This window comes from Astyanax mexicanus, chromosome 16, assembly GCF_023375975.1.
Source record: "Astyanax mexicanus isolate ESR-SI-001 chromosome 16, AstMex3_surface, whole genome shotgun sequence".
In the NCBI taxonomy this organism is placed as follows: Eukaryota; Metazoa; Chordata; class Actinopteri; order Characiformes; family Acestrorhamphidae; genus Astyanax; species Astyanax mexicanus.
In genome coordinates this window covers 15504858-15525913 of record NC_064423.1, presented here as the reverse complement: position 1 = coordinate 15525913, position 21056 = coordinate 15504858, and the positions used below count along the sequence as shown (strand labels likewise).

Here is a 21056-nt window from a genome sequence, read left to right as displayed (position 1 = left end):
TTCCTTTCGCTGATTTTTTTTTGTCTCTTTAAAAAAAAATCTCTCCGGGTCACGTGACCACCGCCGCCTCCAACATGGCTTCACCCAGCAGCGGGCTGTTTTGTTGCTGGTGGAAACAGCTCGTGTTTGTGCTTTTCTCCTCCTGCTGGACTTTAATTCACAGCGTTACTGAGCAGGTGGATAGCTGTGAACATCTCCGCCCCGGACAGTATCCTTTTTTCCGCTGTTTGAGTGGAGGATTTGTGTGTTTTCTCCGCTGCAGAAACAGGCTAGCTATCCGGTTTAGCTTAGCTTAGCTTAGCCTAGCCTAGCTAGATGGATATAACCTAGCTAGGTTAGTTGTCAACACAATAATAACGTAGGTAGGGTTCTGTTTTGCTGACCTAGCGTGTATTTGGGTATTTGCTATTAAACAAAGCCTGAAATGTACTTTATTTGATAGATAAAATATTAACCTTGCAAAGTTTGTTTTCTCTGTTTTGTAGCCAGCTAGCCTTAGCTAATTTAACCCTGCTAGTAGGTTCTGTGCTGCCAAATCAGTTCTGGAATTTAGTTATTTGTAAAATAAAATGTTAAAGCTAGGTTTAAATGTGTGTTATCTCTGTTATGTAGCTACCGTTAGCTGACCTAACCTAGAAAATTGATGGGTTATGTGCTGCTAAAAAAAAAATTCTTAATGCTAATTTGTTAAATTAAATGTTAGCTAAGTTAAGTTAGAATGTGTGTTTTCTCTGTTAGGTTATGTAGCTAGCTGTACTGACTTAACCCAGCCAATGGGTTCTATACTGGCAAAAAAAATTGTTAATGCAAATTTGTTAATTAAAATGTTAGCTAGCTAGCGTTAGCTGACCTAGCCAGGCTAATGCGTTCTGTGCTGTCAAACAAAGGTAGCATGAACAAACAAACCAGTAGCTAAATCTAGAAGTTAGTTAGCAATTTAAATATAACATAACTTATATGTCTGCATCCTTATGTGCAAACACTTTGGGAGGGTTTATTGGGTAAGAATTTAGTTCTATTTGTATGCCTCCATTCAGGTGTATATTCTCAATCAAGGGTAAAGCCTAGTCATAGATTGTAGTGCAACAGATTCAGCGGCTGCAGCATTTAAGATAGAATGGAATATATATATAGATATATATATATATATATATATATATATATATATATATATATATATATATATATATATATATATATATATATATAAATAAAAGCTAATTTTAGCTCCCCTTTAAAGTGGAATTAAGAATGAATCATAATATTAAATTGCTGCACGATCTGCCCCCCATTCTGAAGACATATTATATCATAATACACGTTATTGTACACATTGTTTAAGAGAACATTTTAAACAAAAAAATATCCATACACTGGAATTGTAATATAGAATGTCCTAAATATCTAAATAAAATAAAAAACATATTATTAAAAAAAAAAAATTACATCCCTGCTTGTTCATTCTAATGGGTCTTCATATAATGTCAAAGTGAGTAAAACATTATAGAAGTTATGTCAATTTATTGCATAATAAGTTGATAAAATATTTATTGTTACAGCCCTATACACAATTCTAATTGTAAGCATGCAGTCTATTGTTTGAAGTAATATTTTTTTATAGTAGTAGTAATAATAATAATAATCATTATAGTAGTAGTAAAAATAATATCAAAACATAAGAGCCCAGACCTGTTTCAGAATATGGGGCAAACACAAACTTTTTTTTCCCTCTTAATAAATGAAATTATCATTTAAAAAGTGTTTTTTATTTTTACTCAGGTTATCTTTGCCTGATATTTATATGAAGTTTTTTAATAATTAAGAAAATATCAGTACGATAAAGAAGAGAAAAGAGAAGTGCTCATCAGCATAGCTAATTGATAAATATACAGAGAGCTAGAAAGATATATTATTTTTTGTATATCCATTTTAATTGATATTTATTAATAAACAACTTTTTGAACATTTAAACTAAACTTCAAGATCCTTTAGAGTGCAATATAGTATAATCAAAAAAGATGTGATAAAACAGCAAACCTTAAAACTGTATGCTCTAGTGCTGAAAGTATTGTCTGTAACAGGACCAGTCTGTGTTTCTCCTTGACAATATTCAGGTATATCTGCAAAAGTCCTATAATAAATGATGCAACTCAAGAACCAGAGAACTGCAAGGATCTAATAGCATGGGGTGAGCTCATATGATAACTGATGATCATTAAAAATGCATCTGTCACTATGCTTTTTTTGTTGTTGACTTAAGAGTATAGAGCAGTGTGCCAGTTGTCAAATCTGTCCATAATAGAGCTGGGCAAAATAGATTTATAAAAATATATGTTCATACGAGATCAAACAGTATGGTTTGTATTAATAAAGTCTATACTGCATTCCAGTTAGCTCTGTCAGTTCTCCCGCACCCAGACATTGCCCCAAATTTATTTTAAGCAGCAGAACCGTTCAGTGGAGGCTTCAGGGTGCAGGAAAATTACAGACCAATCCCGCGCTTCCTAAATAAAATGTGGTGCACACAGGAGCCCATTCAGAGCATTTTATATAAAACACATAGTGACAACAGAACTCGACATTTCAGAGAAACACAGGCAGTTCAAAACCTGCGTCACTACAAAAACTAAACACTTATCTTCAGAGCTGTCATGCCCACTCTAACCTGAACTGACCAATCAGCTCCTACACACAGGTATAGGAATAGACCTGTCACTGTTTCTGCCCAGATTTAAAGAAAACTCAAATTGCACTTTTTAAATGACTTATTTAAGCACTTTAAGACTCTTTTACCAAAATCACACTTTGATGTTGTTTTTAAGGTACTTTAAATGAAAAAAGAAACAAACATTTTATTTGAAGAATCTTGTTTATAATTAGTGTAATTTAAATTCCCTTTAAGCACTAATACGTTCTAATATACAGGATATGACACAGGATAATAAAACTGCCTGTGTAAAATCTGGAGCATGTAGCTTTGTCTTGGAAGTGTCTTTTTGTTATTACCTTATGGGATTAAAAAAAAAAATCAGATATTAGTTTTGATCCATAATGCCCAGCCCTAGTAGCTAATATGCTATGTTATTTTTTTCAGTGGAGTGTCTTCCTGCACCAAACATCAGCTGTTTGCTGCCTAATGGGACCAAGTACAAATTCAGTGGCGATGAGGTTGGATTTAATAAAAGTGTTCCATGTCGTAATGTGTGAGTTTCTTCCCTCTAAATGTCTATAGTAAATACTAATCTAAAAGAATTTGATTTCATTGGGGTTAATATTTTGTGATAATGTTTTGTTTTGTTTTTTGTTTGACTAGGAGTGTTTATTCTTACAAAGTAGCTGTGGCTTTGTCACTGTTCCTGGGATGGCTCGGTGCAGACCGCTTCTATTTGGGTTATCCAGCTCTCGGTAAGTCCTCCTAAATGTGTTGGTAGTAAACTGTTAATTATCAAGTGTAACAAATTGTAGAATAGAATGTTACCGACATGCACAATATTTTCTTTTAGCTTATCAAAGCATTGTGGGCATATTGTCCATGATTTCTCTTCCAGAGGCAGATTTTATTTGCCATATATATATATATATATATATATATATATATATATATATATATATATATATATATATATATATATATATATATATAATTTTTATTTATTTATTTATTTATTTATTTATTTTTTGCTCCAGTCTTTCAACCATATGATATCAGTCATCCATATACGCAACTATAAAAAAAGTACCTTTTACTTATGGGCAAGGCCAGCTCAACCCTCATGTTCGGCTCTATCCAATGGCATCTTTATTATTATACTGTATATGTAGGGACAGCATTACACTGATGGTGATTCCTGTATCTACAATAGCTGTAGTTTAAACCTTTATGTATAAACAGAAATAAAGTATATTTGTGAGTGGTCTGTAGTGCTCATTCTGCTAGCTTGCATACACTCAAAGAGAGTTAGATTTGGCACAACATCTGGAAAGGCAACTTGTCAAATTGATTTTTATTGATTTAATAGTAATACCAATTACTAGTAAACTGCATTGTGAAACCAAAACTAACCGGACCAAAATCTTTACAGTATTAAAAAACACATTATCCATTAGTTCAGACTTTGGGCTGGACTTTTTAAAGTCTGTAAACAGCCTCTGATAATTTTCATGCTTAACTCTTCTTTTCTTTTTATCTGTTAACAAACTGTACAAGTGAGAGTTCGCTAATTTCCTGAAGTCTGTGTTTCTTCTCTTCAAATCTCCAAAAACTGAATAGAGCCGAGGGGAACTGGCATGTGAGAAAATAAACACTGCTAACATTATCTCACCTGGAGGAGCTAGTTCTTTATACATAAACTCCAGAGTGAAGCAGGATGTGGCGTGAGGAGCTCCTTTTCTCCTTCTCTCCATGTTTTAAGGCCATTCTTATCAATTAAGCACCTGCAGACATACAAAAGACTCTGGCGGATGAAGGCTTTCCTTTTTCCTTCTTCTTGGGCTCTTTTTTTTGTGTGTTTTTTTTTGAGTGTTTGAGCGGAGCAGGTGAAAGGCAAGCCCATGCAGAGCCTGAGCCAGTCCTGCAGGCGTTCTCTCCGAGATCTGCACCTGGTCTGGACTGACCTTCAAGCTACTGCGCCATTCAGCTCTAAAGACCCTGCCTGGCAGGGCTGAACAGGCTCTCCGCAGGCAGCTCTTTTGATATCAGTGCTGGAATCAACACGCTTAAGCCCTTCAGTGACCAATTATCAGCACTATTACTGGCGATTAACAGTAATTATGTTTAAATTACTAGATGTGGGAGGATTAATTAATTGCAATTCTTTCAGATCCCTAATGGCATAAACTCACCAGTTTTTCTGTGTGTATCCAAATGGATGCCATTGAAAAATGGAAAATTGTGACTTTTTTTTTTTTTTTCCTTCCCCATTCACAGTAATAAGTTAACACATCATTATTGCAAACAATGACACATTTTGGGAACGTCACGCCGTTTTGGCTCATGTTCTCGTTTTGAAGACATTTTACACACAATGGTCCCGCGGGCCACAAACTGTTAGCTTCTATTGTGTGGAGCACCGGCTTTTCATTCGCACCCCCCTTATTTCACCTGCAAAGGGCTGCGTAATTTCTTTGACCTGAAAAACCTGCCGCTGACTGGCTTCAAAGCCTCAGCAGCAGCCTGACACAATACAAGCAATCAAACAAACCCCCCTCGCAGGCTGGCATTACCTGTGGGCGCTGTTCTGTACGGCACACGTTGGCCCTCCTAATAGTTTATGTGGACCTCATACAGCTCCGGAGAGAATAGAGCCGGCTGGCAGTGGCCGATGTTGGCAGTTTGCGGTTAAACAGTGTCGTAGAGTGTGTGGAGATAAGTGATAAGTGCTGTGTGTCTTTCTAGGACTGCTTAAGTTCTGCACGGTGGGGTTCTGTGGAATCGGAAGCCTGGTGGACTTCATGTTGATATCCATGCAGGTATGTAAGACCAGTCCAGGATTTCTGGACTTCTTTTTGTTGTGAAGTTTTCAGTGTTAAATGTTTAAAACTAAGAAGACGAGGTATATTTTGCTGTCAGACAAAAACCTGTGAGATAACTATAGCAAAAGGTAGCAAAATAGCAGGAAAAGCCTCATGCTCATGCTTAGTTAAGGACATACTGTACTCTAAAGTGGAGAAGAATTTACAGCTCTTTCAGTGATAGCAAATCCTCCAGGTCCTGATGCAGTAAACCATCCCAGAAGGTTTTAAAGGTTTGGCACACCTTAAAATGTACCAAACATGATTATTCAATATTTTAAGTCTAAACTGTGAATAGAAAAACATGGAATTACTTACCAAATATTTTATTAGGCATCTCTTGCTTAGTTGACAGATTTAAGAAGTTTGAAAGTATTTTTACGTGCAGTAGCAAAGACCATCAAAAATGTTATGATGGAACTGGCTCTCATCAGGACTACCTCAGGAAAAGAAGACCAATAGTTTACATTGTATATTACATTACATATAAACAGCACCCCAGATAGGAGCACCTAAATGCTTCACAGAGTATTTTGGTTTGTTTAACACTTTTAAGTTACTACATGATTCCACATGTGTTCCTTCATAGTCTGGATTACTTCAGTATTCATTTACAATAAAAATATAAACATAACGAAAAATAAAAAAACATTAAATGAGAAGGTGTGTCCCAGCTTTTGATAGTTTCTTTCAGGGGATTTTACAGTCATGAAAAACCTGGAAAAGTCATGGAATCTGAAAATGGCAATTTTCCAGGCCTGGATAAGTTTTGGAAAAATAAAAACACCCAGAAAGTTTTGGAAAAGTCATGGAAATTAGGTCTACACATCTTTTTGTTTCAGTTTACCGATGGAGAAAATCTATTTTGAGCTAACAAAATACGTCAGCTCAGAGTTCATTCAATAATTTAGCCCTACACAATGGATCTCTCAGGATTTGACACACATTTTATTATTAAAGATTGTGTGTAACATTATCAGACCTCCTTTAATCAAATTTGATATCATGGAAATGTATTGGTTAAAAAGTGTATGAACCCTGTAATTTCTATAATGTGGCTTGATATTCATTTTTTTTCATTAGGAACATTCAGCAGCACACGTTATTCCACTTGTTTAATCAATTGGTCAGTTTTCAACAAACTGATGATGATGATCTTGGGCAACCCAAGCGATCAAGGTAATTTGTAAAACACTTGAGAGAAGCATTTATATTCTGCTTGATCAGAATATGTATTCCCAGTGTGTTTGTTCTACCCTTGGTCCCAAACTTCTAACTCAAGAGATTTTAAGATCGAGTCATGAACACTGACTTTAGCTGACACAAGACCTTTTACCTCATTATATGTTTCCTCCTGGATGACTGGTGTTCATCGTAGCCCTAGAGCCTCAGAAATGACTTGTGTACTGTGTATATATATTTACCTGTATCTGTGCTGTCTCTTCTGATGGCTTCCTCTCAGTGAAAGAGAGGGAAAGGCTAATGAGTGTGTGGTTTGTTTTCTCCCCCCACGTCCCTCCCTACTCCCACAGGACCCCCCATCCCGAGCCCCCGTTAAGTGCCCCAGAGCCTGACTGGGGGTGCATTCCATTTGTCATCTCATTAGGCCTAACCTTACCCTCTCCATCCTCATTAGGCTCTCTGGACCTGAATAAAGCTATACATGGCAGAAGCATGTGCTAGACCCAGCTCTGTAACACATTCATCATTCAGGCTTCTGTGCATGTTGACGCATCGTTCTGGGAATAGTCATGTCACCCTAACTATTAGTGAAAATGTACAGTGATCAGCCATAACATTAAAAGCACCAACAGGTGATTTATGATCTGGTTTTAATGGGTCATGTTAGTGCCAAATGACCAAAAATAATTTATATCACTGTATTTTTCAAGATTTTGGTGGTCTTATAGTACATTACAGTATTTTTACATTTATTTATTTGTTTATTTATTTTAATTCTTTTGCATTATTCTATATACACTGTATTATAATACTGTAAAAAAAAAAAGACTCTGACAGACCTAAACCTAACTACCCTATTATTACTCTCTCTTTCCCAAACATACAGGGGAAAAAACGGATTAAAAGAAATTAATCACCCACCCAGAGAGTGCAAGGCCAATTGTGCTCTGTCAGGGCTCTAGCAACTGAGGGCAAGCTGCATGACCGGGATTCAAACCAACGATCTCTTGATCATAGTGGCAGTGCTTTAGACCGCTGCACCACTTGGTGCCCCACAAATCATGATTTCAGTTATGATTAACCACAGAATATTGTGGTGACATAAGATTGACGCCACTTATTATATAGTATACTTATTATATATTTAAGTTTGCCCATCTATGATCCTTTTTTATATATTTAAATATATATTAATTAACCCTTAAGACAATCAGGTCACATAATCAAAATATATGTGCACTTTTGTGATATTTGCACTGGTGATTTTAATTTTGTTGTTCGTTGTATAGTTCATCATTATCATCACAAGTATAGAAATCATCTTTAATCTGTCCTTGAATTAGCAGGTCTGGACAAGTGTGTAAAACTCCCAAGACTAAGGCTGCAACTAATGATTTTTTTAGTAGTTGACTAATGAATATTGTTTCTAGCATTCACAATTGATTCAAAACGATAGAAACAGTTGAACGTAGTGCTACTAATTGACGAATAGTTGACAACAAACATTTGGAGTTGACAAATTTGTATAATCGACATTGTTAATTATATCGACTAATCGTTGCAGCCCTATCCATGACAAGTTGCATGAAGTGTTGCATGAAGTGCTGATTATTCTTGGTTCCAGATACCACAGAGCACCTTCAGGGGTCTTGTAGAGTCCATGCCTTGATATATCTAGTCAGTGCTTTGATCTAAACATTTTTATATTAGTCAGGTGGTTTTAATGTTGTGGCTGATTGGTCTACATCCTAGAGTAATAATATAATGGGCCTTGATCTCTGTGTGAAATACTATTGTGTTATTTATTATCTTTAAATTCACTCCTTGTCTTAAAGCCATTAGCTTTAGTCTCCCTTTCACCCTTTCAGAAGAAGCGGAATGCACTCATTTATCTCTTCCTTCCTTCCTTCCTTTGCTTCTACTCCTCTGACATGTCTGTGCTCTGCTGCCGGTGGAGGAATAAAGCAGGCTTTTCTTTCTTTTCTTTTTTTTCTTTTTTCTTTTTAATTTTTTTTTTTTTTAAATGGCCCAGGCACTTTGATTAACAGTGGCTCTCGGAGCGTTTATTGTTCTCTTAATGTCTTATTGAAGGCCCTGAGAGAGCAATGCTTTTAAGAAGTGCGGCTGGCACGGCGGACCGCCGCACACTTACACTCTCAATTAGCTGTACGCTGTCCGGGCGCTGTGTTTTTAAAGCGTGACACTTTTGATAAAGACTATCACTTCCCCTGAGAGCCCATTTACGCACACCGCTCTGCCTTACAGCATCATATTTTACCACCAACTACCTCCGCTAAGAGCAGCGTGGCCTCTCAGAAGTAATGAATAAACACCTACAACATGCTGTTATTATTTATATTCATCGATTCCGTCTAATGACTCAGACATCATCTCGGGTTTTCTGGGAAACTCTGCTAGATAAATGATGATATGTTACTTGTAACTCATTTTGCTTTTGATGGCATGGGGAGGGGGTGGTCCTGAAATGGAAACATGAATGGGAATATGAATGAGGTAGAAATAGTTGGTTGTTCATGGGGTAAAACTGGGGTAAATCACATGTTAATGTGAATGGGGTAGAAATAGTCATGTTTATGGGGTTGCTCATATCTGTAGGAATAGGTTAGTTGGGCAGTTGGAATTGAGGGATCACAGGGGTGATCATGGAAGTTGTTCCAGGTAAATTAGATAAGAATAAAAGTGGTTGTCTATCAGTAGGATTGGATTTTAAGGTGGTAAATGTGTAGGACAGGGGTGGGCATAGAAGTAATAATTGGAGGGCAGGAAGTGCAGTGGACCAGGGATTAGGAATTAGGGGCATGTATTGAAGTTAAAAAATGTTAAACATAAACTCAAAAGCATCCAAATGAGTCATGGTTTTAGTATATACAGTACCAGTCAAAGATTTGGACACACATTCTCATTCAGTGTTTTATTTTATTTTATTTTTTTTATCTGCATTGTAAATGAATACTGAAGTCAATCAGACTCTGAAGGAACACAGAAGGATTCATCATAAACAAAGCAGTACAAGTACTCTGTGAAGCATTTAGTTGGAGTGATGTTAACCTGCAGTTTCTTGATCTTCCTTTCCTGGCGTGGTCCTGATGAAAGCCAGTTTCGTCATGACATTTTTGATTGATTGCACTTGAGGATACTTTCAAGGTTCTTGAACTTTTTCGGATTAACTGACCTTAATTTCTTAAAGTATTTTTTGAAAGGCAAGACTTTTAAGTAATTTTTGACAAGTACAGCACAGCTGTTAATGGAAAGCTGGTCCAGGTCTCTGGAATCCACTCTACCTTATAAAGCTGACTGAGAAAATGCAAAGCTGTCATCTAACATGTTTTATTCACTTGTTTCTTTAAAAAAAACATATGTTTTTCTTCATTGTTTGGTGACTTTAATGTTAATCTACAATGCTGTAAAATTAAATAATGAAAAACAACACTAAATTTAAGGTGTTAAAACTTTTGACTTTTGGTATTAACCCTTAAAAATTCTAGTGTTGCGTATTCTGAAATTATAAGTATAGCTTAGCTCTGCTGATGTGTTCTGGCTCTATTCACAGTCCCGTGAATATTCGCTAACCATATTTACTGACTGTATTGTCCTGCTTTCACCCTGTTCTTTAGTGATCAAGACCCCACAGGGCCACCACAGAGCATCTATTTTTTAGGTGGAAGGACATTGCATTGACTTTATTGGCGTGTGTGTGTATGTGCTGATATGAGTGGATCAGATACAGCAGTGTGGACTGAGAATAGGCCACCAACCTGAAATATCCAGCTTGTTGGCAGCATCTTGTAACCAACACACACTGTGTAGCAGAAGATGAGCTTCTGTCCCTGACTTAACATCTGCAGGGTGGAGCAACTAGGTAGGAGTGCTGAATAGAGTAAACGGTGAACGAACACAGTGTTGAAAAACTCCAGCAGCACTGCTGTGACTAATCCAATCAAACCAGCACAACACACATTAACACACTACCATCATGCCAGTGCTACTGCAAATAATATCCAAATAATACAGTAGCTGCTCTGTGGTGTTCTGATCATTGAGGAACAGGGTAAAAGGAGGAATGTTTAGTTGTTCTATACTGACCGTATATAAAGACAAGCATGCGTGCATGTGTGTGATTTTGCATGTATTCCCTCCTTACGCAGCCACGCCAAATGATCCAAGCAATCCAGTCCTCCCAATCAGGCTTCATCAGAGCGAGAGGAAATGGCTGGTGTTGGTTTCTGTCCAAACGAGTTCTAATCTGGACGTGGCAGGGCCCAGAATCAGTGCTGTGTGTGTTTGGGCCGGCCCCAGCCGCACGTTCTCATTATCGGCCGTGTCCTGAATCAGAGGCAGCTGGGCCAGGTGCTGAGCGCAGGCCAGCAGGAAACCATTACACTGTCTGTACACAGCAGTCCCACACTGTACTGACAGCAGCCCATCACAGGCCTGGACACAGCCCAGGACCGGCCATGAGCTCATTTCACTGACCGTGGGGCTAGGAGGCGTTTTCAGAGTGCAGGGGCAAACCAAGAAACTTGTGTACACTTTGGAATCAGCACACTCACTTTTTTTTTTAGTTTGTAAAGTTTTTCATTTAACTTACTCATAAAGTACTTCAAATATTGAATTACACGGCAGCCAAATAAATGAGTTGTACACTTTATAGAGTTTAAAATCTGTACTATTAGTATTGTATCTTTATTCACTAATCTGATTCGTTAGTTTGTCCATTTTTAGGCTGCAATTTAGGGCTGCGTTTATATTACCAAGCTGAAGTGGCACATATACAAAGCCATAATGTGACCGCAACTCTCTTTAAATCAGATCTTAGCTACATCAGTGTTGTTCAATATCAGAGTTATACATATATTGTCAGATTGGAATTAATGTGCAGCTTAAGGCTGTGTCCACATTTCAGTGTCACAAATGTTATTTTGCTTGCCTTAAAAGAAGAAAAATATATATAAAGGACTGCTGCTTTAAGTTGAAAAGTAGCAGTGTTCCTGAGTGGAAAGGAGGCAAAATATTATAACAAACGGCAACAATGTGCTTCTGCTACCATTTTCTGCATTCGTTCTCAAAACAGGGTGTCTGGTAGATCCCAGGACCTTTTTTCTGGCTATTATAGCTTTACTGATTTGCTGGATACAAGAGCTACTGTGAACAACATGCTACTGAGATATCTGAATTGCAGTCTCAGGCATCATCTGCTCATTTATAAATTGTTAAACCAAGGAAATGCAGAGAACAGTGATGGCAAATGTAAAGAGGGTGCAACAGAGGGTACAACAGTGTGACAAGAATCACCCATTCTGAAAGGAGTCTGCAATTTATGTTTTTAAAGTACCGTTTAGCATGCCTGGTGCAATTACACATTCTCACCAAAAACTTAGACTATCACTACAATTTGAACTGAATCCTATTGATCTCAGAGCAGAACTTTTTTTTTTTTACTTTTAGATCTGATAGAACATCTATCAGAATGTATGTGCATCATAAGCATGTGTTTACATTACTCAGCTTTAAATGTATATATTTTTTTTATTATTGTCTTAATTTGAACAATTATTATTATTATTTTTTTTTAATCAGACCTGAGCCACATTTATATGATCCTAGATCAGATTGATTGCTATGAGAACAATCTCTTTTAAATTGATGTGCAGCATATGGCTATGTTCACATTACCTTGCAAAAGAGGTACAAAAGTGTCCTTTATTTTTTTGTAATCTGTATTTGTTTTTTTTGTTTTGTTTTGTTTTTTTAGAAATTGTACAGGAATTTAGGTGCAATAGCATAAGACGTGTGTTTATATTACATGGTTAACTTGATGCAGATGTACAGTGGCATGGAAAAGTATTTGCCCCTTACAGATTTCTTTAGTTTTTGGCATTTTTGTCATACTTACATTTTTCAGATTATCAAACAAACTTTAATATCAGAAAAATGTAACCTGAGTAAATATAAAAAGTGCTTTTTAAATAATGATTTCTTGTATTAAGGAAAAAAAACCTCTTTTAAACCAGTCTATCCCCCCATAAATTAACTGTGATTAATAACACTTTTTGGAAAGCTGAGTTCAATTTCACTACTAACCACAACCAGGCCTTATTACTGCTAGACCTGTAAAATCAAGAAATCACTTAAATACAATCTGTCTGACAGCATGAAGCCGCTAAAAGATCTCAGTAAAAGACCCTCATCCTGAACGTAAAACGTGGTGCTGGTGGTGGTGGTGGTAGTGTGATAGTCTGGGGCTTCTTTGATATTTCAGGGCCTGAACAACTTGCTGTAATAGATGGGGAAAAAACAAAAAAAAACAAAATTAAGGTTTTCGAGTGGCTTAGTCAAAGCCTGATTAACACTTGCTGTGGCATGATCTTAAACAGGATGTTTATTCTTAAAAAACTCTCCAAAAAAAGTCTGATTGAAAGGGAGTTATTAATCAAATGAATTTAATGTTAATGAATGAATGTGTTAATTTTTTTTAGAGTGGTTTATCTCGCTTCCTCTGTTAGATTTGTTATTGTGTGGTTTAGAATTTTTGTTTAAATGTGGACTTTTATTATTGTAAAGAAAGCGCTCACAAGATCTACAGATTATATTATTTTCCATTATATATTCACATTTAAAGCAAAAATCTCAGACTAAGATCACTCTCAAAGTGAAAAGATCAGATCTGAGCAAACAATTGGAGCTGATCAATGAGGCGTGTAATGTGAGCATGGTCTAAATCATGTATTTTAGATGTAGCGGATCCAGTTTCCTCAGTGTCTGGGTGGTGAAATGATGACTTGTGTTTGTCCTCTTCAGATCGTAGGGCCGTCTGACGGGTCAGATTACATCGTGGACTACTACGGGGCCAGACTCGTCCGGCTGGCCATAACAAACGAGACCTACAGACGGACACAGATCTCTCCGTGAGGAGGTGAGCAGCCCTTAAAGCCCTGAAACAATTACCCAGTATTTGTCCAAAGGCTCAAGTGATGAGTTCTGCTACATGAAGCAGAGTCACAGAGCCAGACCCTTAAAGACACGTGGGAAAGAAATGGAAAGGGATGAACACTGCAGGTGTTTGAAATATGGAAGCAAGTGATGTTAGGCCTGTAGTGATAATTAAATTTTCAGTTCAATATATGGACATGGCCTCAAACATTTTGCTGACCTAATTTTCCAATATTCCAACATGGATCACAATCTCGAAGGAGTGGTACCATAATCTTGTTGAATCTATACCATGAAGAATTAAGGCTATTCTGAGAGTATTAAGACCAATTTATACTTCTCCATTGAACCTACACTACAGGTCAAACATTTTAGAACACACCTGTAGTGCTGTATTACCCAGACAAACTGCTTTTTTTATTATTTTCTCATCTTAGCAATGATTTATTACTGCTCTTCACCTCTTGGACCTGTAATTCTTCTACTCACTGTGTTAACTAAGACTTAGCCCAGTGTTAAGCTCAGCTGAAGGCTGGTAGTGTTGCCATGTGGGTCAGCCAGACCTGACTCTGCTGTACCAGTTTTCTCCAGTTTCCAAGTGTCTTATAAAGGTGTAGGAAACAGTTCTCTCCACTCTCTGGCTTATAGAAACTGTAATTTGTCTAAAGAAAATACTTTTAATACTTTTAATAATTACAAAGTTATCTGTGTTTCTGTGTGTTTTTCTAGTTATTATAATGAAAGTGTGAATGTGCTGTGTGTAAGTGTGTAAATGCTGTAGTAGAGAATGCAGTAACACAAGCTGTACCAATAACACTTTACTACAGACCAAGGTTTTGTACATTTTGTGAATTCATTTCCAAAGCTCAGTTTATTTCCATTGCTACTAACCAATGAATTGTTTGATAAAAATTGCCCCCCTCTTTTTTAAACAATAAATAATTTCTTTTTGCAGCATATTTTTACAATATACATTTTTTATAGTTGTTTTTTTTTTCAGTTTATAGTTCATTTGTTTTTCCAACAATTTTTTTTAGGTTTTATTTTGTACCATTTCTGGGTATTGACTGCACCTGAAGAGCTTAAATTGCAAAAGCAAAGGAAAAAATAATGGGTCTATTCTAAAACTTTTTACCTGTATTGTACGCCATACCCCGTGCAAATCCGCATTCACCATGCGATAGCCCAAGGTGCAATTTCCCAGGAACGTAAGTCTGTGTTGTATGATGCGGACAGCAGTAGCTGTGATTGGTCCGCCAAGCCTCATGTTCCCACCCACAAACTGAAGGAGAAACACAGTCACGGACACACAAACACAGAAATATAAATGCACCTTTAGTGTAATGTTCCTGATATATTGCTTAGTCCCATTTATATTTAGTATGTCTTTAAACAAAAAAGCCAAAATGCAATATTTACAGGAGAAGAAAAAAAAAACTTAACTTTTCAATATTAGTTAGTGTAGAAGATTTTTTTTAAGAGTAATTTTTTAAGCATTACTTTTGGTCTATTCATCTTGAAATTTTGGCACAAAAACACCTGCTATATTCTCATCAGGTCTACAACTGAGACAATTTTGACAGTCTTTTTGTCGTACAGCAATGATGGATAAGATTATGTTGTGTAGCACTTGTTAGATACTTTATGCTGCATTGAAATATTAAAGTCAGGGATTTACACACCTACATCCACTGCATAGATAAACATAAAGCTAAAAAAGAAAGGTATGTTTATTTCCACAAAAGTGCTGCTACCTCCAAACTTCTGGCCTGTCTTTAGTACAGTGACTTTCACTACAGTGACCTCCTGGGGTACAAAAGCAAACAGACAGTGCAAGGACACCTTCAGCTGCTCTGCTGCAGGTTTTCCCCCCTCTGCCTTTAGTCTCCAGCCCCCAGAAGGAGTTCTCCACTCGGGGGACGGAGCGTTTAAATGTCAGGCCCCGCAAAGCAAAGTTCGGGGCAGCTTGGTGGGGCCGTGCCCTCGCACTTATTACAGCTGTATCTGTCTGTCCAGCTCTGCACTCCTCCTCATTCCTCCACAATCTCAATCTGACCTTATCTTTACCCAAAAGAACACAGCAACTCTTTCTGCTTTACTCATCTTATTATTACTGTCTTACTCTGGTCATCTGTTCTGTGATCTCTGGTTAGCATTAGCTCACTGTTGCTTGCGTCATTGCTTATAGTAGACACACTTACGGAACAGACGCATGTGGAGACCATTAGGAGATCTGAAGTGTTTACCTCAGAAGAGGAGGTTAAAATGGCTAATCGCTCTCTCTCTCTCTGACTGTCAATGAATGTTTCTTGGGCAGTGCATGGGCACTGCAATGTCTCTTAAAAGTCACTTTTTCAGATTGCATGATATGATGTTTAGCTCTGTCTATGTTCAACGGGGTTGAGTTGAAGTGAAACCAACTTAATTTGCTTTAAAAACTAAACACATTCTGCAGCCATTTGTGTTGCTTCCAATGGTAGGGCTTTCAACTGGCATGTTTCAGCAGGATAATGCTCGTCCACACACAGCAAGGGTTTCCCAGGAATGTCTCCAGTTCCTCCATGCCCAACTATACCTCATCTTGTTTCCTAAAGCCTCCTTTCAGTCGTACAGGTTTCCCCAACCAACTTTAACTTTTTCTGTATTATATTGTAATCATTTATGCGCCATTCCACCGAAATGTATTATTATTTTTTTTATCTTTTTATCTTTTTTCCTCTGAGTGTAATAACACACATTTAACTATGTAAAACATGCACGGATCAATCACAGGCTGCTTTACTTTACTACTTTACTTACTTTTTTACAAGGTTTATAAGCCGAAGATGGTTAAATTTTTTTCAGTCCTGTTACCAAATCTTATGTGACATTTAAAAAGCACGTTTTAAAGGAAGTCCACTAATTCCTGTCATTTTCTCCCAAGAAAATGTTTAATTCAAATAAATGATTGACTGCATGTTCAAATAATTGATATTTATGACAAAAGAAAAATCACTATATATGCATGCACATTGTATTTTTCTAAAAGATGCAAAGCCATTTTTATCTTGGCACAGGAATGAGTTTTTAGCACAGAATTAGCAAAAACGTAAAATAGCTAAATGGCAGCTATGCTTATAGCAGGTGTAGGTAACAGGAATGACTGTTGTGAATGACCTCCTCACTCATAGTTACAATAAGATCAAATATACAGAAAAACAAATGAGTGAACTTAATTTTGGTCTTCCCATGATCTTCAGAAGGATCAACTGATGTCACTTCCTGTTGTAGAATGTTCCAGGTGTTTCAGGAGGGGTAATGTGTTACAGTCGCAGGACTGAGTGAAACCGAGAGACACAACTAAAATGTGTATTTTAACTTAAATATTATGTAATTATTGGAATCATACATCAAAAAAAAAAAAAAAAAAACATCTCTAGGATTTTAGTAATCATATGTCATGGTAAAGTTTATACTTAGAGAGTGGGAACAGGTAATAAATGCTAGTTTTTTCAGAGTTCTACGTTGTTTTTATACATTGTTTTAATTACATATTTTACAAAACTCTATGCTTAATAATAAAATGTGTTTTAAAGTTATTTTGTGTGTTTATACATGTAATTTCTTAGGAACAGAAATGCCATGGATGGCTTTTTTTTTTTTTTTTTTTTTTTTTAAGGAATGGTCAGTAAACAGGAGTCTCAATACTTTTGTCTATGGTGTTTCAGCCGTCGTGTAGCTGCAGTGCTGTTTAACTGTACTGTATCTGAGGTTCCAGGGCTGGCATGTGGTATGAAGACTGGCATGGAATTCTGGCGAACGAACTGCTGAGAACAAAGAGTTCCTACACTTTCATGAACGTCTTAAAAAAGAGCCTCAAACTCACAATAGATTCAGATTTCAGATTTAATTTGAGCCTGTCAGAACGAGTTTCTCAGGGTTTACCCCGAGGATGAAAGTGAGTCAGGGGTTCCATGCCGAGATGTTCTTTCTCACAAAGGGAGGAGAATAAAGTCACAGATACATTTATAGCGTGAGAGTCATCCCTGGCCATGTGTGTGTCTCCTCCAGACTTATGGAAAAAACACATTTATCTTCTGAGTGTGTTATTTTGGAGCTGCTTCCAAGCATAACTAACTCCACTCCTTCCATCTCTGTCTTTTAGGTGGACGAAGAAAACGGGACGGCAGAGCTGACGTCCATGCTGTGTCACATAAATCTGTTCTTCTCTTCGTTCCAAATGTGAAGACGCAGGAACACAGCAGACATCATGCTGTGAGAGCGTGTGTGTGTATATGCGAGTGTGAGAAAGAGTTTAGGCTGGAAGTATGGACTCTATAAAGCCACATCTTTCTGTCCCTCACGCCATCAATCCAGTCATCCATCATCTCTTCTTTCTTCTGATGCCAAACAGCCCTCTGTTTCTCTGCAATGTATCAGGATTGGTCTCTCACTGCTGAGCTGGGTTTATTGACCAGTTTGTCTTAGCTATTTATGTGATGTAAATAAGTGTTGCTTTATTGGGACAACACACACAGTTGGATCTAGTTTAACTTCTGTATTATTGGTGTAATATAGCACTACACAAAATTTAATCACACAATGAGACTTTGTATCTTATAAATTCAGTTGTCCCTTTTTCAATGTTATTTAAGTTATATAGTATGAATGTAAATAAAGCTGTACCATCTTCAATATTGCTTTAATCGTTTAATTTGGTGTTTGTTTGATAGCAGACTGTATGAACTGATATAGTAACATTCACAAATAGCTTATTACTGTGCCAACCAGGCTGGTGTTGACCTTTTTGGGTTTGGAAGAATTAATTTCAGGTGGAGTGGATGGAGAAACGTGTTTATTTTGTGTAAGAGGAGCACAAAGCCATTGTTTGCGGTATCCCAAGAACTTCTAAAGAGTCCTAATGCTAATTGTGAGTTGAAATGGTATAAAAGCCCCTGAAACATTGAGCTGTGGAGCAGTGAAACCATGATCTCTGGAATGATTCTCAGTTCAAAACTTTAAGAAGGAGTTTGGCCTGGTGAAATGCCAAGATTTTGAACTTAAATGTATTTAAGTTGGCATAGAACAGCCAACTTAGTGTTCTTCTTAATCTTCTTATTCTATTCACTTTTTTTTTTTACAAAGTGGAAACAATTTTGCAGGATTGTAGGAACTATTTACGATTAGCGATTAACGTTGCTTGTGCTTTTTGGAAAAACACACGGTACCATTTTCGTACAACAGACATTTAACATTTTTTAAAATACATTTTTTTTTTATTTCCAAGCCAACCTTTAAAGTTAATTCACTTCCCCCAGTTGCTGATTACAATCAAATCTTTACAATATTGCTTCAAAATGACCCCAGAAAACACAGGATAAACCCTTTTTATTCTTTATTGAAGAATAATGAACAATGAGCAATGGCCCTATTTTATTTCTCCAAATATTATCCTTTTTTATCACTATACTTTAGGCATTAGTTTTTTTTCTGTACATTGTGGAACACAGAAGTATATCCTTTGTGGGCCTATAATCCAATGCAATTTTGTATGTGGATCTTAAGGCAACATATTTGAGTACCCCTACTTGTGGAATCAACTTGTGGCACTTTTATTAAAAACTGTAAGTAGTAAAATCAGGCAAAAGGAAGAATATAAGCTTCATTTACACAACCTTTTTTAAAATTAAAAAAAGTTAAATACTTAACCATTAATAAACCATATTATTTATTTAGGCTACATTATGAGGCTGAAATGAACCAAACATATTAGACACGCACAAATACATTGAAATAAAATTATTTTCAAAGCAACAGAATATGCAGGGAGCAACTGTACTACCTTTAATACCTTTTATTTTTGAGTTTCCTGCTGTTTCTCTGTTTAGCATGTTTCTAGGAAGCATGATCAAGTTGTAATCTCATGTAAAGTCTCTGCAGGTGCGTAATTACATTAATTAGATAACAGACTAATTTTCACCCCTCAGTGTGCTGACCTTGCTCACTACAACAGTTAATTTTCTGCATTTTAGACTAAAATATCTCATGTTTGTATTCTGTGTTTTGTGCCTTGTATCATTGGACACACGAACCAAAAGAGTAAATACAGTACATTAAAATAACCTTGCAAGCAATGAAAGAAAGAAATACTCACATATAATAACGAACATAAACACAGCTTCAAATGTGCAGGAAGCTCGGTCTCTGCCAGGTTAAATATCTAACTACAACACTGCTGAGTTAAATTTCCAAACTCTTTACACTTGGTAGTTTTGTTCACCTGTCAAATCACAGCGTTTCCTCCAGACAATTTTAGACACAACTCGACATTTGACATGAAACCACTCAATCTGGCAACACTGTGAGCCGGTGTACGCTGTTAATTTCAGGTTTCTTCATGTAGTTCAATAATGTGAGGATTCTTTTAAACAGCTTAAATATAACGGTCAGATAAATGACTTCATGATCAGCTCAGAGCTTCACTAACTTTAATTCAGAGCTCAGTTCAGTGTGTTCATGGAGTTTTAAACACGGCTCAACCCCTCTCACCTGTGTGTGTTTATGCGACCGGTGCTGGCGCATGATAATGATGAGGTAGTGTTCGAATTCACTCCTGTTTTACCCCTACTTAGTGAACTAAATAGTGTCTCCCTACATAGAGCAACACTTATGAGGGAGTAGGGAGACATTTCGGTCACAGCCACACTCTTTGGTAGCCAGCTTGGTTCCTCTATTTAAATCATAGGCTCCTCACAGAAAACTCAAGCAAGGCCTCCTATTGGTCAGCTGTGAGCAGCATTTCCTGTGGAGGGAGCGCCAATAAGAGAGACAAATACATAAATCAAACGCAGCAACAGTCAGCTAATTAGGATGAATGCAAATAAACTAAACACGTTCATGGGCAACACTCACTTGCTGTTTCCTGTATAGTAAGTTAAATAGTGTTACAGAGTATTATAAAACTGCTGTTGTTGGACACTAAACAAAATTAGGCCCTTGTTGAGCAACAGACAGGCCCAAGGCAAGCAAACCAATCAACTGCCCCCAGACATTGACTGTGTGAGCGCTCCTTTAAATTCCGTGATAGTAAATGCAGGAAAATACAACAATACTGTTATTAGAAACAGCCTAGTTTCTGACATTAGCCAGCCAGACAGGTTTGTGATTCCTGCAGCCAGCAAAATATAAAACTTCAGCAAATATCGAAGTTGATAAAACTATCAGGAAGCCAGGAACGGAGAAGAAAGGAGAGAAAGGAAGAGGAAGAAAAGAAAAAAACAAGACAGTGGTAAGTGATAATTTATATTGGGTAAATTAGACCTACGTGTCTTGTACAAATGGTGTAAGTTAATTCAGCAGCAGGTAGGCTAGCAACAAAATATATGGGTAATGTTTATGTTAGCTAGCTAAGTTACCTGCCTGGCAGTCAATGC

At 36.9% G+C, this 21056-nt stretch overlaps 1 protein-coding gene across 1 annotated transcript; it reads left to right on the top strand.

Annotated features, from left to right (window-relative positions):
* Nucleotides 1-32: 32 nt before the first annotated feature.
* Nucleotides 33-18318, top strand: tm2d1 (TM2 domain containing 1; the record flags this gene model as incomplete). Its single annotated transcript, XM_007240080.4, has 7 exons — nucleotides 33-208; nucleotides 2115-2188; nucleotides 3095-3203; nucleotides 3314-3405; nucleotides 5396-5469; nucleotides 13513-13627; nucleotides 17789-18318. Coding segments are annotated over 6 exons (636 nt in total), but the record flags the coding sequence as incomplete, so codon positions are not given.
* Between the last annotated feature and the right edge of the window lie 2738 nt (nucleotides 18319-21056).